General features: G+C 48.9%; 3 protein-coding genes across 10 annotated transcripts; 1 reads left to right on the forward strand and 2 right to left on the reverse strand.

Moving 5' to 3' along the window:
* The first annotated feature begins 460 nt into the window (after positions 1-460).
* On the forward strand, positions 461-3,230 carry LOC100191538 (uncharacterized). Of its 6 annotated transcripts, none has more exons than XM_035962012.1 (5): positions 461-1,046; positions 2,031-2,115; positions 2,211-2,352; positions 2,473-2,524; positions 2,762-3,230. In XM_035962012.1, exons 2-5 carry the CDS (start codon positions 2,073-2,075, stop codon positions 2,939-2,941), a joined length of 417 nt encoding a protein of 138 aa, XP_035817905.1. In that variant the 5' UTR covers positions 461-1,046; positions 2,031-2,072; the 3' UTR covers positions 2,942-3,230. The 6 variants fall into 6 exon arrangements, with proteins under 6 accessions (XP_035817905.1, NP_001130441.1, XP_035817904.1 ...); NM_001136969.1 differs by having other exon boundaries at positions 664-1,046; positions 2,208-2,352; positions 2,473-2,533; positions 2,762-3,224; XM_035962011.1 differs by having other exon boundaries at positions 669-1,046; positions 2,208-2,352.
* Positions 3,231-3,335: 105 nt separating this feature from the next.
* On the reverse strand, positions 3,336-12,267 carry LOC100280309 (uncharacterized). Its single transcript, NM_001153235.1, has 12 exons — positions 11,919-12,267; positions 11,597-11,736; positions 11,251-11,469; positions 11,033-11,173; positions 10,749-10,940; positions 10,626-10,672; positions 4,728-4,804; positions 4,501-4,576; positions 4,348-4,417; positions 4,111-4,234; positions 3,947-3,996; positions 3,336-3,671 (listed from the first exon to the last, which is right to left on the reverse strand). Exons 1-12 carry the CDS (start codon positions 12,226-12,228, stop codon positions 3,465-3,467), a joined length of 1,653 nt encoding a protein of 550 aa, NP_001146707.1. The 5' UTR covers positions 12,229-12,267; the 3' UTR covers positions 3,336-3,464.
* Positions 12,268-13,211: 944 nt separating this feature from the next.
* LOC100275724 (uncharacterized) lies at positions 13,212-18,715 on the reverse strand. 3 transcript variants are annotated; one of them, XM_035962176.1, is made up of 11 exons: positions 17,745-18,715; positions 17,155-17,644; positions 16,507-16,605; positions 15,465-15,565; positions 15,313-15,384; positions 15,096-15,186; positions 14,872-14,952; positions 14,245-14,301; positions 14,042-14,164; positions 13,923-13,961; positions 13,212-13,735 (listed from the first exon to the last, which is right to left on the reverse strand). In XM_035962176.1, the coding sequence occupies exons 2-11, from the start codon at positions 17,497-17,499 to the stop codon at positions 13,607-13,609; spliced, it is 1,137 nt and encodes a 378-aa protein (XP_035818069.1). In that variant the 5' UTR covers positions 17,500-17,644; positions 17,745-18,715; the 3' UTR covers positions 13,212-13,606. The 3 variants fall into 3 exon arrangements, with proteins under 3 accessions (XP_035818069.1, XP_035818070.1, NP_001358653.1); XM_035962177.1 differs by having other exon boundaries at positions 13,923-13,957; positions 18,315-18,676; NM_001371724.1 differs by having other exon boundaries at positions 13,227-13,735; positions 18,315-18,503.
* Between the last annotated feature and the right edge of the window lie 603 nt (positions 18,716-19,318).

Below are 19,318 nucleotides of genomic sequence, written 5' to 3' on the forward strand. Positions count from 1 at the left end.
AGAAGATAGTAAAGAATCCATATATATCAATATATAAGATGAATATAGAGTACCTTGTTAAGACAGTGTAAAGCGCTCTCAAGCAATCAGGCCGGCACATCACACTTAGAGATGGCAATGGGTACCCGCTACCCGAAACCCGGTGGGTTTTTGCTCTATTAGGGTATGGGTTTGGGTCAATTTCTCTACCCATGGGTTTGTTAATGGGTTCAAATGGAAACCCAACGGGTACGTGGGCATGGGTTTGTTCTTCCACTACCCATACTCGCAAACCCATGTGTTTTTTAAAACCCGCCTTAAAATTAACATTCCTTATAAATATGTCTCATAATATTATTAATTGAATATGTTCTAATTGAAATAAACTTCATGTAACAAATTTTAGGCTAAAATTAGTTATCACTTGTTCCTTTTATGCTAGCTTATTAATGTATTGATTGTCATTTACATGATAAATTATTTTTTATGTTGAAGTTAGTGAGTATGGGAAACCCGTTGAGTACCCGAAACCCGCATGGGTACGGATTTGGCCAAAATTTTATACCCGTCATGGGTATGAGTTTTTTAGCGGACATATTTTTTTTCGTAGGTATGAGTTTGGGCAAATAATACCCTGCGGGTTTTTACCCATTGTCGTCTCTAATCCCACTCACAACGCATCTGCAACTGCGCGTGACAGGGTCACGGCGGCTGGGCGCGAGACGCGGCCCTGCGCCCACGCCAGCCGCCAGCCGCCGCCCATTTCCCTTTCGTCCCCGCAAGTGCTTCTTATCCTCTCGCAGTCTCGCTCTCGAGCCTCGCGTCGCAGCCCTCGTCGCATAGGCGTGCATCCAGCATCCTCTCCCGGATAAATACCTGGGGGCAAACAGCCCGGCTCTCCTCGCTTTCCCTTCACGCACGCACGCACGCACGCTCGCCAAGAGCAAAGGCGGCCGGACGGGGGGCGGCGGGGGCGGGGCAGAGCGGAGCGGAGCGGTTTGTCTCCACGCCTGACGTCTCCCTCTTCCCCGCTGTCCGCAGCTTCGGTGCTTCCTTCTCCCGTTCAGGTGTTTCCTCTGCGCTTTTTCATATCCTGGTTTGTATATAGGAGGACGACCAATCTGGCGAACTAGCCCCGAGTAGCGGCGAAGTTTGCCACAGACGTGACGTTTCCTTCCCTTGCCCGTGGTTGCCATTTCGACGGTGGTTTTGTTTCGCGTAGATTAACCGTTGTGGTGTCCTAATATTCGGGCGTCTCTTGCTTGCATCTATGTTCTTGTTGGTTCCATGGCGAATGGCTGTCTTGTGTGGATTGGAATCTAGGGTGAAGCATTGTGCGAGGCCGTTAGGTTTGTTTTTTTCGCGGCGTCAGTAAATGTCTTGATTCATTTACGGCTAGTTTGGGAACTCAAATTCCCTCTAGAATTGGAGGGGAAATTAGCTGAGAGATGGCAGGCAGATACAAACTTTCTGCGATTATTACTAAGAACAATTGAAGGCTCGAGGAAATCAATTGACCTATGCTCATCTCCAAAGTAGAAGTCTCACCAGCCAGACAGGCAGTCATTACAGAACGAGCACCTATGATGGGGATGGAAGTACCTCTCCAACCATTCCCCCTCCCAACCCTACTTTATATTCTATTATTCCTCATATTTCTCCTTCTCTCCAATCATTCTCCCTATTCAGCTCCCCTTTAACTTAGCTATTTATTTTTTACATCAGTTTTTGGAGTTTGTAGTACCGTAATACACATTGTTATCTATTAATTAAACTAAAAAAAATCTAGCCGTAAATACAATTATTAAGTGGAGATTGGGAGACTACAACTCCAACTCTCCACGGGGAAAATGGGGGGGGGGGGGGGGGGGGGGGCGGACGCCCCCACATACACCGGATAGCAGGCAGGGGGCCGTTGGAGGCCACCAGGTGAGTGCAGGGCCCAGTGTTCGGTCAGTGAGGCAGCAGGTATCCACAGGGCTTTCCAACTTTTCATTCTTGATTTACTGATCATTCACCACTTGTTACACTTAATTGACTTGATTGTGCAGGACCATTGTGTTTACTGAAGCAGCTTAGTTCATGTTCCTGTCATGGGTATGGAACATTTCATCAGTTCTGCAAACCTTTCAGCAGGTTCAAACCATGCTTTGTTGTACATAATATAGTTCCATTTTTTGGGTAACTTGCACAAATTGTGACTAAAACCCAGCTTACGTCTTATAAAGAAGGTTTCACATCGTATGGAAATGAAGCAGCAGAGGAAATGAAAAAACTACGAGGTCTAAGATTGGAAACACTGATGGAAACCTGCCAAAACACAGAAAGCAGAGATGTAGCGATCAGGTGTCCAATACCATGCAAAAGCAGCAGGTACAATCCAGCTCTCTGATCTGGTCTGGAAGTTATGTTACTATTGTACTTCTAAATTTGCATAAGCAATCACACACTTTGCATGTTCTGATGTTTCTTGTACTGATCTCATGAGTCAAGGCGGTATAGGGAACATGACTTGAGAGCTGCACAAGATCTTTCTGAATTCATTGTGAGTAAGGTTCGTTTCTGTACAGTTGTTTCATCAAACTGGCGCCTGTATACTGTCGTTTCTCAAATGTGCTTCCACTTCCATTTAATCTATCGCCTTTATTAAAAAATTTCTTTTTCTTTCTTGGTTTCTTTCTCTTTTCTTGAGGTGATTTTGTTGCAAATTTTTAGCACAGTTAAATTGAAATTTATTTGGAATTAAACTAATGCTTCTGTTGTGGGACCTTGCAATCTGCAGGCTTCACCTCCATACTTTATGGGATCTCCACCACTTCGTGCAACCAATCCTCTTGCTCATGATGCACAATTCTGTGCGTGGAAGGTGCACAGCGTAGATCAGTCACTAGGAATTCCTATACCAGCCAAGAGTTACAATGCTCGCTACTATGCAAGGAAAGAATCTTTTAGGAAGGCTTGAAGCTACTTTTTGTCAAGTTCATGATCGTCAGTGATGTCATAGTCGTATCTCCGCTTCTCTCAGCAAGGCTAACTTGTTTACTTGTATATGAGTGGCTGTCCCTTTTGAAGGTGTGAGTTGTCTTATTTGAGTGTTTAGAGTATCTCATCCCTAGTGTTGTAAATATATTTCTTTGCTCATTTTTTGTTAGTGGAGCTAGTTTTGGTGAATAAGTACTGGTATAAAGTATAAACAGTGTTGCTGAGTAATGAGGTAATCTGAATGAAAATGTTTGCCATTCTTCAGTTTCTGATTGCCATGTTAAAATGTGTTGGATGTGCAAGTCAATGTTCAGGTCTTCTGAGTCTTTGTGCTGGACTGCTGGATCTGCTGACAAACGTTGCAAAGTGTATCTGAATGCATCAATGAACATTGCATAAGACCATAGAGTAATTCGCGTATGTTTACACCACAATCAGTTGTGTAAAAATTTGCTTCATCTCCTACTGATAGATGGTTCAATTTCAAGTGAATCAAGAGCCTCCTATTTTACTTGTCTTATGTACACGTTGTTTGGTCTTCTCTGCCGGTTGAATTGCTGATCCTTCCTCTGATTTCCACCATCAAACTTCAGTGGTACTACCTGCCTGATGTATGAGGCTCCTGGGAAATTTCTCCTTTCCTTTGCAAGTGACCGAAGTTCTGGTAACCAGTATGCAACGTATTCCCCTTCAGGATCATATGACTTGGCCTGCAGTTACAAATTAACATGCTGCGAAATTAACGTCTTGGTATGTTTGAAGTGACCAGTTGATTCATAGAACATACAATTTCATATGCCCCTCAGTTTTGAGGCTTTGAGCCTAAGAGCTCATGTAACTTTTGTCTGCAAATATTCCAAGTGGATATAGAGGCTGGATTTTATACCATTTATCTAAAAAATATTGCAGTGGCAATATATCCTAAGATTCAGTTCATTACAGTATTGATTTTTCAGGTAAGAGTTCAGTCTGGTCAACTACTTACTTGTTTTGGGATACTGAAGTATCGATCTTCTCGTGGATCATTGCCAACTCCTGTCAGAGTACACCAGAAACATTTCATTCAGTTCCAGTCTACAAGGATATGTAAGCGACACTTGTAATTTTTTTTTGAATTTATTTCCTTTGGTCATACTAAAGACAACTAACCTGCTCCATATGTCCAATTGCCATAATTCGAAGCTGGGTCATAATCCAATAAGCATGTCTCGAACCATTCGGCTCCCATTCGCCAATCAACACCCATATCTCGAACAAGAAATGAGCAGACAATCTGCAGATAGGCAGTGATTGAGAGATGAATAATTGGGACTAGATGCCCTGCAGTGCTAAGCCCTCTGCTGTCTTTTCTGCTTATGTGGTCAGTGGTCAGACGTGGAAGCATACCTGACGACCACGGTTGGACATGTAACCGGTGGCTGAAAGCTCCCTCATGTTGGCATCAATAAGAGGGTATCTGGAACTTACAATGACTGGATTCAGAAGGCAGAAGGACAGTGGCTCCAGATTTCAAAAGAATAAAGTGGAGTAACACCGTACCCAGTTCGACCATCTCTCCATGATTCAAACAGTGCTTGGTCCTGACTCCACTTCGATACTACTTTCCTCGGGCCTCCTAAAACAACAGTTTGCAGCCGAATTATACCTTTACCAGCCAAAATGGAAATGTCTCCCAAATGGCATAGTAGTGCATTATTTTCATCCTAAAAGATCTTTTTTATACAAAACCTAAGGGTATGAGAGGGAGCACCACATTTGGTCCTTACCCAGGTGAAATATGGCGTTTCCATATTTTGCTGATAGAAATCTGAAGTAGTCTCTCCATATCAACTCAAATAAAACCCTGAAGCCATTGACTTATCAGGAAAAAGGCGATTTAATCAAACAAGTTCAACATGAAACTAGGGTAAAAACATATTGTTATGTATGGCCAAGCCTATGTTAGGCGCAATAGGGCCAAGGCTGCCTAGGTGGGGCCCAAGGCCCAATAGCTAATAGATAAGCTCTATCTAGTTAGTTATACTTATCCAAAGTTAGTAGATAAAGATCAGCTCTATCTAGATAGTTATACTTATCCAAAGTTAGTAGATAGACTTGAGATAGCTCTATATATAGATCTGTAAACTCTGGAATAAAGGCAAGCAGAATTCCAATCTATTCTGGCTTCCCAGAGGGAGCCAGAGTCTCCTGTGATCTTCTCCCTGCGCGCAACCCAGCCAGGATCACGACGGCGCCCCAACGCCGCCACCCTGGTCCCACCAAATCCCCTCCCTACAATCTACGCAATCTGCCCGGTAGAATCCGTAGTTCTACCAATCTGGTATCAGAGGACTCGACGATCATGAGTTCCTCCAAGTCGCCGTCACCGGGACAGCAGCCGCCGCCGGCCTCAAGCCCGCCCGCAGCGCCGATCGTCTCCCTGGCCGCGGTCCCTGCGTCGTCGGAGGCCATGGCGCTCGGCCCTCCCGGCGCGGCCATCAACCAGCAGGCCGCCCCCGCGCTCACACCGGCCCAGATCGCGGCGTCCTTGGCGGATCCCAGCCACGCCGTGCGCGATATGCAGATCACCATGAACGCCATGCTGACAGGCCACCTCCCCTTCCCTAATCCACAAGCCGCCCATCCACCCCAGCCGCCGCACCCGTCCCTGACAGCGCAGCCACCGCCGGCCGCACTGCCCCCACCCACGCAGCCACCTGCGCCACTTCCTCCACTCCCCCGGCAACCAATTTCTTACCAGTACGGCATGCCGATCGACCCCGGGCCTTCATCCACCGCATCACCGACCACAGCCCCCATCCATATGATCCGCTTCCCACCATCCCCATCCCCCATCCCATCTTGGGCGCAGGGCGCGCCTACGGTTTCACCACCAGTGTACTCTGAGGCACTCCCGCGACCGGCGCTCACGACTTCCTTACCCAGCAGCACCGTCGGTGGGCCTCCCGGGATGCTGTTAGGAGGCGGCGACGGCCCCCTGTTCCTGGGTCGGGGGCCCTTGCGCCCCCACGTACCCGCAGCGACAGCAGCGTGGTCACCGTACCACGGGCTGCCTCAGGACGACGACGTGGAGACCGCAGCCTACGGGGGCGCTGAGGCGCGCGCGCCTCCACGCTACTACAAACTGGATTTCGCCACATACGATGGCTCCGAGGATCCGCTGAACTGGCTAAATCATTGTGAGCAGTTCTTCCGGGGGCAGCGCACGCCAGCCTCGGATCGCACGTGGCTGGCCTCGTACCATCTTAAGGGGCCGGCACAGACGTGGTACTATGCCCTGGAACAGGACGAGGGCATGCCGTCTTGGGATCGCTTCGCCGAGCTGTGTCGCCTTCGCTTCGGTCCAGCAGTGCGCGGTTCTCGCCTTGCGGAACTGGGACGCCTCCCCTTCCTGTCCACGGTCCAGGAGTACTCGGACCGCTTCCAGGCGTTGCTGTGTCGAGCTCGGGACGTCTCCCCCATGCAGAAGACGGAGCTATTCGTGGGCGGCCTTCCCGAGTACTTGCGGGTGGACGTTGAGCTGCGCGAACCGCAGGATCTACAAACTGCCATGTACCTGGCACGGGCGTTCGAACGGCGCGCGGCGGCCTGGCCCCCATTCCAGCAGCGCGGGTCGCGACCACCGCAACGGGCGCAGGGCTCGGGTCGTGTGACACCAGCACCGCCCGGGGCTCTACCGACCGGTACGACGACGCCAGGCGATAGTACGACTCCGACACGCCCGTTTCGCCGATTGTCCCCGGGCGAGCAGCAGGAGCGGCGCCGGCAGGGGCTCTGCTTCAACTGCGATGAACCCTACGTTCGGGGACACGTCTGCCAGCGGCTGTTCTACTTGGAGGTCGACGACTTCCTCGACGAGGCGTCCGGTGAGGGTGGGGTCGACCCCCTTGAGGAGTCGGCCGCCCCAGACGTCACGGGAGCCAACGCGTTGGTGGTCTCGTTACACGCGCTGGCGGGCATCCGGACGGACAAGACGCTGTTGCTACCAGTCACCATCAACGGCGAGCGACTACTCGCGCTCATGGACACAGGGTCAACCCACAACTTCCTCAACGCTGACACGATGAGCCGCCTCGGATTAGCTATGGCGGGTGGCGAGCACCTTCGGGTCACGGTGGCCAACGGTGACCGCCTACCCTGCGCCGGCATCGCCCGCGACGTCCCCGTCATCATCAACGATGAGTCCTTCTCCATCACGTGCGTCGGGATGCGCCTGGGCTGCTTCGACTTCATCCTCGGCGTGGACTTCCTGGAGACGCTGGGCACCATCCAGTGGAACTTCCGAGCACTGACCCTGTCGTTCCAGCGCCAGGGCCGGCGCATCCACTGGCAGGGTGTGCGGGCCACACAACAGCCTGCCCCGCAGCAGCTGGCTGTGGCAGTCGTCGACACTGCCCAACAGCCCCTCATGGACGTCCTTCTGCAGCAACATGGCGCCATCTTCGACGAGCCCACGGGACTGCCCCCGGCCCGCCCCTACGACCATCGCATCCACCTGCTGCCCGGTACAGCTCCGGTGGCCGTACGACCGTACCGGTACGCACAGCTGCAGAAGGACGAGCTGGAGCGACAGTGTGAGGCCATGCTCACACAAGGCATCATACGACCCAGCACGTCGCCGTTCTCCGCTCCGGTGCTCTTGGTTCGCAAGGCGGACCGCTCGTGGCGTTTCTGCATCGACTACCGCGCCCTCAACGCCAAGACGTCCAAGGACAAGTTCCCGATCCCGGTGGTGGACGAGCTCCTCGACGAGCTCCATGGAGCCCGTTTCTTCTCCAAGCTAGACCTACGCTCAGGCTACCACCAGGTGCGGATGCACACCGATGACATCGCCAAGACGGCGTTCCGCACCCATCATGGCCACTATGAGTTCCTGGTCATGCCGTTCGGCCTCTCGAACGCGCCTGCTACTTTCCAGTCCCTGATGAACGACGTACTCCGCCCATATCTTCGGAAGTTTGTGCTTGTCTTCTTCGACGATATCCTGATCTACAGTGCATCATGGGCGGAGCACCTCCAGCATGTGGGCATCGTCCTCGAGACATTGCAGGCACACCACCTCCACCTGAAGCGCTCCAAGTGTTCCTTCGGCGCCACATCAGTGGCCTATCTGGGCCATGTCATCTCCGAGGGCGGGGTCGCCATGGACGCCGACAAGGTCGCGGCAGTGGCCTCCTGGCCGCCCCCGCGGTCTGCACGAGGCCTCCGGGGCTTCTTGGGACTAGCAGGGTACTACCGGAAGTTCATCAAAGACTTCGGCCTCATCGCAGCCCCGCTGACACGTCTCTTGCGACGAGACGCGTTTGCCTGGGACGATGACGCGACAACAGCCTTCCACGCCCTAAAGCACGCCCTAACGACGGGTCCAGTGCTCCAGATGCCGGACTTCGCCAAGCTCTTCGTCGTCGACTGTGACGCGTCAGGTGCAGGGTTCGGTGCTGTCCTTCATCAGGGCGCGAAACCTCTCGCCTACTTCAGCAAGCCATTTGCAGCCCGCCACCTTAAGTTGGCGGCCTACGAGAGGGAGCTCATCGGCCTCGTGCAGGCCGTCCGTCACTGGCGCCCATACTTGTGGGGGCGCCACTTTTCTGTTCGGACTGACCACTACAGTCTCAAATTCTTGCTGGATCAGCGCTTGTCCACAGTTCCTCAGCATCAGTGGACCAGCAAGTTGTTCGGTTTCGATTTCTCGGTGGAATACAGGCCGGGGCGCCTGAACACCGTGGCCGACGCCCTGTCCCGCCGTGACTCGGAGGCTGCCGTGGAGGACACGGCTATGGCAACACTGGCCATCTCGGGCCCGACATTCTCCCTGTTGGACGACATCAGGCGGGCGCTGGCAGCTGCACCTGACGGGCAGCACCTCCTCCAGCAGCTGCGGGACGGCGTATTGGCTGTGCCATGGCGCCTCGTCGACGGGCTGCTCCTGCACGGCACACGCATCTTCGTGCCGAACTACGACGACCTGCGCCACCAGGTGCTGACACTGGCGCACTCGGCAGGTCATGAGGGCATCCAGAAAACCCTCCATCGACTACGGGCAGACTTCTACATGCCACATGATCGCGCGCTCGTCCAGGACTGGGTGCGCACCTGCACCACGTGCCAGCAAAACAAGACACTGGCGCAGCAGCCGGGCGGCCTCCTGCAACCCCTTGAGGTGCCGTCCCAGGTGTGGGCCGACATCTCCATGGACTTCATTGAGGGGCTGCCCAAGGTGGCAGGCAAGTCCGTCATCCTCACGGTGGTGGATCGCTTCTCCAAATACGCCCACTTCATCGCCCTCGGCCACCCCTACACCGCGTCGTCCGTAGCACGGGCATTCTTCGACGGCATCGTACGACTGCACGGGTTCCCGTTGTCTATTGTCAGTGACCGGGACCCCGTCTTCACCGGGCACGTGTGGCGCGACCTCTTCAGGATGGCGGGGGTGACACTAAAGATGAGCACCGCCTTCCACCCACAGACGGATGGACAATCGGAGGTGGTCAACAAAATTATTGCGATGTATCTTCGGTGTGTCACCGGCGATCGACCGCGGGCATGGGTGGATTGGCTGTCCTGGGCGGAGTATTGCTATAATACCTCCTACCACACAGCATTGCGTGCCACTCCCTTCGAGGTGGTCTATGGCAGATCCCCACCGTCCATGCTACCTTACACGCCAGGGACGGCACGTACTGAGGCCGCAGACGACATGCTACGCTCCAGAGATGAGATGCTGGCCGAGGTGCGCCAGCGCCTTTTGCAGGCCCAGCAGCTCGCCAAGAAGTATTACGATGTCGGGCATCGGGAGGTCCAGTTCCAGGTGGGCGACTGGGTGTGGCTACGCCTGCTACACCGCACCTTTCAGTCCCTCCATCCGCGCGCGAAGGGAAAGCTGGGACCTCGCTACGCAGGCCCTTTCCGTGTCCAGGAAAGGATTGGGTCGGTAGCCTACCGCCTGCAGTTGCCAGATGGTGCTCGCATCCATGATGTCTTCCACGTCAGCCTGCTGAAGCCGCATCGTGGGGATCCTCCTGCAACTCCGGGGACGCTTGACCCAGTGATGGATGGTCGGCTGCTTCCTGTGCCGGCCAAGGTGCTTCGCGCTCAACTTAGGAGGGGCGTGTGGCAGGTTCTCGTACAGTGGCGTGGACTGGCTGAAGATGACGCCACATGGGAAAAGCTTGAAGAGTTCCGTGCTGCTTACCCCAACTTACAGCTCGAGGACGAGCTGTTTGAGAAGGCGGGGAGAGATGTTATGTATGGCCAAGCCTATGTTAGGCGCAATAGGGCCAAGGCTGCCCAGGTGGGGCCCAAGGCCCAATAGCTAATAGATAAGCTCTATCTAGTTAGTTATACTTATCCAAAGTTAGTAGATAAAGATCAGCTCTATCTAGATAGTTATACTTATCCAAAGTTAGTAGATAGACTTGAGATAGCTCTATATATAGATCTGTAAACTCTGGAATAAAGGCAAGCAGAATTCCAATCTATTCTGGCTTCCCAGAGGGAGCCAGAGTCTCCTGTGATCTTCTCCCTGCGCGCAACCCAGCCAGGATCACGACGGCGCCCCAACGCCGCCACCCTGGTCCCACCAAATCCCCTCCCTACAATCTACGCAATCTGCCCGGTAGAATCCGTAGTTCTACCACATATAGTCCATGAGAAGGCACACTAACCAATATGTTGAATCATTTGCCACTCTTTGCTTCTCATATCTCTTCACCTGCACCATAAAGTACACTTAACATATTGTATTAGGCAAAGCTAACGGGCTCTCCGGGCAATGAGAAACTCTTTACCTCTTCGCAAATATAACGCGGCGAAAGGCTGCCAGAAGCAAGCCAAGGAGAGAACTTTGTGGAGTAGTCTGGACCTAACATGCCGTTCCTGGTCACCTTGTAATCTTTCAGCTGATCCTTCTTCCAGAAGTACTCATGTACCCTACCAAGAGCTGCGCTCTCTCCTCCTATGAAATGCATTCCTTTCTCAGACTGCAGAGAGAAGAAACGGTAGAGATTAAACCTAGAACAGGTGAATCACCTGACTAAAGCACAACTAGCTACAAGCCTACAGCTAAACCTGCCTTCGTAACACTGGGGCCTAGTGACTCCAGTGTTGGTACTGTCCCCCATCCTCCAATCTCATCTATGCTGGAACTAGGGGGTGGACCGAGCGACGTTGGCAACTTGGCGCAGTTCCTAACTGAGCACTTCGATTCAACTGCCTGGCAAGAAGCACGGCTTCATCATTTAACCATTACGCCTGCAAAAAAGGCCTAGAATTTGCAAAGAAAATCGCAACCTTTCTGAACTGTGTGTACACGTCTGGCAAGCTGCTAACTGGGAACGGGAGGTCATCGATGTGGTACATTGTTGCTCCCCAGATGAGCTGCAACCTGGGGTTCAGAGGCCTCTTCGGGACAGATGCTCCTCCTTGAGCAATCTGGACTTGTTCCAAGCCTTTGCTCACTAGGCGTTCGACGAGGAGCTCTTCGCTACAGGTTTCCTTATGAGCGTATATCTGGAGACACATCGCTTACTGACTTAACCTTTGGTGCCTGTCATGAGTTTAGTACCTAAAGATCCAGAATTCAACTATGCTAACATTGGTTGAGAGATAAATATGAGGGTGCAGAAGGGGAACCTACTGTGTGTGCACTGACGGCCTTTGCAATTGAAGGAAGGATCTCTTCAGGCTTGCCATGCCGGACTAGCAAATCGAGGCCCTTTTTCCTCAGGCTCTGCTTCAGGTCTCCTAAACACTCTATCAAGAACTGCGCCCTCAATGCTGAACAGGTGATTAAGTTTCACCAAACACAAACAAATACACGTAAATCACCAATATTTTCTAATCAGGCTATGCTTGCTTGCAGTTGGCTCTACGACGACAACAGATCAGCATTACCCCTGACCTACTCAAATCCCAGAAGCAGCAGCAACGAGCAAAATGCAGAATCGCTAGGTCCTCACCTCCCTTCTTGGGGAACCCAAAGTAATGCGTGCTCCCCGCAAAGACCCGCGGATCGACACAGTACACCGGCAGGACCGCCTCGGAAGCCGCCCATGCTCGCAGAAGCGCCTCGTTATCGATAACTCGGAGGTCGTTCCTGAACCACACGACGGCCACCCCGACGCCGCCTCTCCTCAATAAGCTCGGCGACGTGTACCTCCGGAAGGCTTCATCTGCCACTGCGCAGGCCTCGTCGGCGCCGAGGGAAGGCACCGACACCGCCGCACCGCGCACCGAACGGGACGAGGAGCTCGAGGGGGAGGCGCTCATGGTGAGGAAGCGAAGATTGGAGGGTGGGCTCGGGAGGAGGAGGAATCGGGGACGGAGAGGGGAAGAGGAGATGTAGTGGAGCATTTCTTGATTGGACTGGTAGTGGTAGTTGGGAGTTTTGAGAAGTGAGGGGGTGGTTTGGAAAGTTGGAACCGGAAGGTGGAGGGAAGAGCGGAGAATGGTGCCGCGTGTCCGGGTTCTACTGGTGCTACGTGGCTTGATGTGGGCCTACTGAAATAGGTTGTGGATATTGTAGGCCTGGGTCGAATTAAGACGGATGGGTCCATCGTCCACATGTCAGTGTCTCATCTGGGAGATGGAAAATGTACTACTCCATCCATTTAAATTAAAATTCGTTTTAGATATCATCTCTATCCTAAATTAAAATTTGTTTTAGATAATTAATAGATTCATAATAACATTATATATGAGTTATATATATATTTCTAGATTTATTATCTATTTAAATATAGACGTAACAATCAAGAACTAAAATAAACTGAGGTAATATATTATCTCCTAAAAAAATATAAATATTATGTTTTGTGATTCTGTATTAGCTGCGGCTGAAATGCGCTTACTTCGCTCAAATAACTTTTTGCTATGGTTCACCAAAACGACCGTAGACAGTTGATTTAGAAGTTAATTATCACATGTTACCTAACAGAAGTTAATAATAAAAAAAGTAAGAAATATTTTCCTATTAAACATATCTAACATACATATGTATACGCTCTATTTTAAATTAAGTGCATAGCAAAATCTAATACATAAAAAAATCAAAATAACTTTGTTAAAAAAACAAGATGACTTATAATTTAAAACAGATAGATCATCATTCACGTGTCAGTGTCTCATATTGGAGATGAAAAATGTACTCTACTAGTATATCTCCTCTAGCAGCAGCTCAAATACGCTTACTTTGCTGAAAATTGATCACAGTGAAATTTAAGAAATGCTAACACCTAATTCAGTAGAACGCATGATAAAAGATTTAATAGTGACAAAATTAAGACTGCATTTGTGATACATCTGTTGTAATCTCTGTGTCTACAAAGAATGGATCATATCATGACAGTATAACACTCTGACAAAAACTGTTCTCCAAGAATAAAGAACTAATGAGTTGGGAGTTGGGTGGAAGACTATGGAGACATACATTGAACACGATAAATTACTATGAGGGCAGTGCCATTCTATAAACATCGCTGTGGCCGTTTTACCCATGACTCAGCTCCAAGCCATCACAGCTGTTGCAGTTGTACCGGTATCTTCAGGCCCAGATCCTAATAAGTACGGACTTCACAATTTACATATAAACAGGAAGAGAAAAAAGCTTGTCGGATTTGACAGCACAAGGCAAAGAATCCGGTAGGACTCAAACAGATGTGTAACTGGTAAATTGCTTCAGTAGGTTGTCAAGTGCTTCAGGATTAAACTTCCTAGCGAAAAGATAGCACGGTCTCTTTGATCCATTCCACAAACACGGCTTCTGCATCACAAGTTTCTGCAATGGGGGAAAAACAGCACACCAGCATTCAATGGTTGTTGAGACGCGTGGAAACTGGAAATTTCAGTGCTTGATGGATGCAGGATACAATTCAGCAGTTTTTTTATAAGCAATGATGAAGTTCATGACCAATTTATTTAGTGTTTTTCAAGAGTCAATAATGACGACAGGTCTTTGTGCTTACCTTGTCATCACTTGTTACATGGAAGTTCTCATCAACTGCCTGTACGCTCATGCACATCAGCGTATGCACATAACAATCATATGATAGATAAGGAAAAATTAAGTATCCATGAAACATACTGTAATGTTCTTCAAGAGATCATAGGTGACATCATCAGCGCTATATGACCTTGGATGCCATTTTCCCTCAGACCAATCCACATGTGTAACAGACCAATTAGAGATCCCACCAGGATCTACCATCTGAAGCCAAGGACATGAATTAAGCAAGCACCCAGCTAAATAAAGGCTAAATGTCACTTCAATAGATAGTGAATACCGACATTGAACAGGGTTGGCAAATAATGCTCATCTGCAATACAGTTGCGCCCTTCTGCTGGCTGTAGATCACGGGAGAAAGATAATTCCCTTAACAACAAATGAGCTTACTAGAAAAACATAAGTGAAAACTGGAAAAGTGAAAAATCATGGCCATCGGTTCAGACTTGAGAAGCGCTGACTTGAATGTATGGGCCCCTCTTTAGCTTCACATATTTATCGATGACCCAGTATGTATTCAACTATTTCTTCGGTTCTTCAAACTTAGATTCTGAGGCGTTGTTATTGTATGGACTATGGAGTGGTTGAGGTCCATTTCACATTTTGAATTGTGTTTTTTATGTTACTATCATAGCCAAGCAAGGTTTTAGAGGTCTTATCAAATTTCTCCACTGAAGCTTTTTTTAGCATAACTGCACTGAAGTTCCACTACAACAAGACTATACTACAGCAAACGAAGTAACAAACATCTAAACAAATATTTGAGCAAACGAAGTAACAAACATCTAAACAAATATTTGAGCAAACATCTAAATTAAGTCATTGCTGTATTCTATGCATGTTCCCTGTTAAGATACTTGGTATCTAGTTTTGTTCTATTATTAACTAAAGATAATAATTCCGCAGCATACCTTGCAGTATAGCTTGAACTTCTTGTAGTACAAGCTGTCAGCCAGAATCATTAAAGCATGTCTCCTTGTAACTGCAAACCACTACAAAAAGAACAGAAGACACTTAAATTGATTTCTGCTCAGCTATCTATGTAAAGTTTTTGACGAACGACAATACCACCAATAGAATTTGATAACAGCAAATATTTTACATCCTAACAAATTACTATAGAGAATAACTGTACCTGGGCACCCTTTCTAAAATCCCTCTCGTCTATTTCAGGATACATCTCAATAGAGTACCTTCCACTGCCATGTGGACCTGGATCCTTGAAACTTATAAGTTGAAAACAGAGGCAGACAAAAGTCAAAGTTAGTGGACACGAACATTTTCAAGAGGAAAAAGGTTCACATATCATATTTTTCAATAGGATTTTGAAATATAAGTTACAGTGTTCTCACCAATCAATGAAGCTAACATTCGTTCCCATGAGGTAATTATACACATAATCAAATGAATGCAGTGGAACACAACTGTGAAATAAAACAAAGATGACTCAGTAATTGAGAACAAAGGATAAAAAAAACAGATTCACCATAATCAGGGTCTGAACCTGTCAGAAAGCAAGATAAAAACTTGATTATCAACATCTTCCAGTGCATTCGCTAACAATCTTTTCTCAGCATCAACCATTGAAATCAATCCCCATACTACCTGCATAATAAATACATACTCTGCTCAATTCAACAATCTCAAAATTATAGCATAAGGAAGATGAAAATCCATTAGAAGAGAAGAATCCAACTGAAGATACCCATGTATAAGGATCCATTTAATTTGCAAGCAGTGGATTCAGAAGTTATCAATCCAGATTGCTAGTAGCGATATTTGTTAGAACTGGACCTACTGTTGTAGGATGTGGGTTTTAAACAGTAATATTCTCAACCCAGAATGCTACCTTTATCAAGTCAGTTTGGTGTGTTCGACATGAGTTGAAGTCCTGTTAATCCTGTAGTCCTACGCGAAAGATGCGACTACTGTGGCTTTACACACAAAAACACTATTGTAACTAGTGTTTATCTAATTGCTATTGCTGGTTGTTGCTACAGTGGAACCTAGTTCAAAGAAGTGTTTGATGGTACCTGGGGTCAACCACTTACACATTCTTCATTCACTATTGACCAGGGAGGAGGAGATAATATTGACCAGGGGGATGGGGACATGGGGTATTTTTGTCTTCTGTAAACAAAAGGCTTGGAATATAATGAATTAAGTTTACAAGACGAACCACTGATAAACAAGATAGTTAAATACAGACGAAAATGGAATGATGACATGCTGTGGTCCTTTCTAGATACGTTGGGCTTAGCTGTGTGTAGGTGGCTGCCTTCTGGGGCCTCTGGCTGATGCCTGACATCGTGCACTTGTTTGTGAGGGCCTCTGGCTGACGCCCGCCATCGTGCACTTGTTTGTTGGTAGGTTGCTCAGGGTTAGTTGTCCAGGTTGCCATGTTCAGGTTTTCACACAGTTTTCCTCAATAAACCATGTGTTTGTAAGGGTTTTAGGCCCAGTTTCCCTCATAAACTGGGTTGACTCTTTTCTACCTATTCAGAATTGCTTTGGAAAATAAATGAAACACAGACGAAAATTATTACCGCATCACTGTGAATATCCCGGCCAGCAAACAAAGAACTAGTATGAACAGGCTTTTCACGTGATGCGTGCACATAGATGGAGTATCTTCCCTCATGTCCCTGTTCAAAGAAGGCACATTGATTCAATTTTCTTTAAAAGTAACATCAATCATACAAGATATAGGAAGTGTTAAGTCACAAAAGCACACAGAGGGTTAGTACCAACAAGGGAGGAAATTACAGTGAGTACAGGTTACTACTTGCTAGGAATATTACCGGCTTTGGTACCTACGTGGTGAAAACATAGGCTTAACCTATTTATACAGAGAAACAACCTATCCGCTAATGAAGGTTCATAGGCTTAATCTATTTATACAGGCTACTACTTGCTAGGAGCATTGTTACCACTTACCACTATCTAATAAAGGTTCATAGGGAAATCAACATGTTAGCCAAATGCTATATACTCATATTTCAATAATACACACTACAAACAAGTATATCAACTAAATTGTTTCTCTAGAACCAACCTATGTGTCGTTATACGTTTGAAGAACTTATGATACCTTGCAGTTTAAGGAAACAGAAAGACCCTTGAAAGACTTAGTGGCATAAAAATAACAAGTACATCTTAAGTGGCACAAAGACAACAAGTACATTTTGACCAACCTGTAAAAACTTCTCCCACAATTTCTCAAAGGGCAATGAACCTGGTGTCAAGAACATAAGGGCAATCTTTGGATTTTTTGGCATAGGCATGGGCATTGAAAGGATATCCCTAATAACTACAGATGAAATAATCTCCTCGTCAGTTCTCTCCCGACGGCCCATAGAAGGGAGCCAATCCTTGAAAGGTGCGCATACACTTGAAGCAGAGAGGTAGCAGTTAGAGAAGCGCCGCGGTGGGAAGACGTAAGCCCCAATCAGCACGATGCAAACCATGCACAAGAGCACGATTATCCACATGGGCTTCTTGGCTGTAGCCCGGTGGCGCTGAGGCATCATGACAGTCATATCCTTGCTACCCCACTGTACACTTTGTGGTGCTTCTATCTCATCTCCATCTTTAGACCATCTAAAGCTCGTTCTTCGCCATTAAACTGGGTAATTCAGCTGCTACACCAGGGCCTGAAGAACTTTCAGGCAATGTTTTTTCCCCCTGCAGTTGCAATCCAAGGGAAGCAGAGCGTTAATACATGGATCCATTGAAATGATTCAAAAACACCCAAGAATGCCCCTGCACATTCAAGTCAACTCACCAAGATTTGTCCCTACAATTCTACAACAACCGAGCAGTCCACCCACCCCCAGTGATATTCGGTGGTGGTTCTAGTACGTATTGCGATGCGCTAGCTAGTACGCCACCCAGTCACGATCTGTTCCGGAAATTGTGATGGCAAGCTACTAACATTGGACGAGCACCACTCTATCCAAAGCTTCGCAAGTTGTTCGACAATCCAGAAAATGTGTCGAGGTAGGTGATCTACAATGTCCAAAGCAGGCGATTTGCAGAGAGAGAGAGAGAGAAAAGACAGAGGCCGAGTCCACGGCGGCGGCTGGCGAAAAGTCAAGCTCTGACCAAACCAAACGACCCCTTCCCATTCGCATTACCCGGCCGGTCCACATCCGGCCACGGGCCAGCGCCACCCGCGGCAACCAGCCCCAAGCCCCCACCCCAACCGAAGCAAAATCCCAGCGCCAGCACCGGAAATTGGATGTTACACCACGTAAAAATCGAAGCTTTTACACCCAAAACAGCGCACGGAAAAGCTCCAGCAACCGTGCCCAATGCAGGGAGCAGCCAGCCAGCAAGAACGGCCCGCACGGACCTGGTAAGGGATTCGGAGAGGCAGAGGAGAGGAGCGCTGCGAGGGGGGGGCTTCTTGGCCGCCTGGAGCTCGCCGTCTCCGCCCGCCGGGGGATCTGGAGGCCGCGGAGATCGATCGGATTTGGATTTTGGAGGCGCGGGTGGAGGTGGTGGTGGTGGAGCTGAGGCGACGAGGCCACGAGGGAGTCGGTATAAAGAAAAGGATTAATTAAGCTATAACTGGATGTTCTGCTGAATGGGGTTGGGTTTGGGTCAGAGGTGGAAGCTGCTCGGCTGGCTCGAGGTCTCGGTCTCGGCTATTGGTGCTTTTGCTTCTTTGTGGTGGGTTTCCAATTGGAGGCAGGAGGAACGAAACGGAACGAAACGGAACGAAAAGAGAGCAGGACAAGTGTGTGTGTGTGTGTGGTGGGCTGGTGGCCGTGGGGGCTGAGGGGGGAAAAATGGATGCAAGTAACGTTTGGGCGTGTGCTTTTGCGTCTCGCGAACTGGTAAACTTTTATCGTTCCGAGCTATAAGTATAACTGGATGTTCTTCTTCTACCTGGAAGCTTTCCTTAAAGAGGAATACCTTTGCGTAAATACTCAGCTTGCTGTACCGTTGGTAGAAAAAGTACATGCATGGGCTGGGTAGAAGCGAGTCGAGTGCGAGAAGTGCAGGCACCGAAGGGATATCGGCACGCACGCACGCACGACGCCAAGGCCAAAGAGACAAGAACCTTTTGAGACGCTAACGGAGAGCATGGACAGGGGAAGAAACGGCTGGATCTACCTAGCAGCGACAATAACTTCTGCATGGTGGTGATGGTGCCCGGGCACTAACAGAAAAACGAAAGCCGACTGAGGCTGTTCCGCTTGCGAACATGCATCCATTCCAGTTTCCAGACAGGCGGAGATGCGCCAGTGCTGGTCTGCTATGCAGCTAGAGACAAAATTAGGTGGGCATGCTCCCAAAGATTGATGACGCAGCGAAACCCCCTTGTCTGGTACTACATGATTTACGTACGAT

This window comes from Zea mays, chromosome 9, assembly GCF_902167145.1.
Source record: "Zea mays cultivar B73 chromosome 9, Zm-B73-REFERENCE-NAM-5.0, whole genome shotgun sequence".
NCBI lineage: Eukaryota > Viridiplantae > Streptophyta > Magnoliopsida > Poales > Poaceae > Zea > Zea mays.

Excerpts from the sequence above, each read along its gene's own strand:
- LOC100191538 (NM_001136969.1), top strand. The coding sequence starts at position 2,073 with ATGGGTATGGAACATTTCATCAGTTCTGCAAACCTTTCAGCAG. Across the intron at positions 2,116-2,207 it reads TTCTGCAAACCTTTCAGCAG|AAGGTTTCACATCGTATGGA; the intron begins GTTCAAACCATG and ends CGTCTTATAAAG. Across the intron at positions 2,534-2,761 it reads CTGAATTCATTGTGAGTAAG|GCTTCACCTCCATACTTTAT; the intron begins GTTCGTTTCTGT and ends TGCAATCTGCAG.
- LOC100280309 (NM_001153235.1), bottom strand. The coding sequence starts at position 12,228 with ATGAGCGCCTCCCCCTCGAGCTCCTCGTCCCGTTCGGTGCGCGGTGCG. Across the intron at positions 11,737-11,918 it reads TGGGTTCCCCAAGAAGGGAG|CATTGAGGGCGCAGTTCTTG; the intron begins GTGAGGACCTAG and ends TCACCTGTTCAG. Across the intron at positions 11,470-11,596 it reads AGGCCGTCAGTGCACACACA|ATATACGCTCATAAGGAAAC; the intron begins GTAGGTTCCCCT and ends ATGTGTCTCCAG.
- LOC100275724 (XM_035962176.1), bottom strand. The coding sequence starts at position 17,499 with ATGACTGTCATGATGCCTCAGCGCCACCGGGCTACAGCCAAGAAGCCC. Across the intron at positions 16,606-17,154 it reads TGTGGGAGAAGTTTTTACAG|GGACATGAGGGAAGATACTC; the intron begins GTTGGTCAAAAT and ends TTCTTTGAACAG. Across the intron at positions 13,962-14,041 it reads ATCTCTTGAAGAACATTACA|GCAGTTGATGAGAACTTCCA; the intron begins GTATGTTTCATG and ends ATGAGCGTACAG.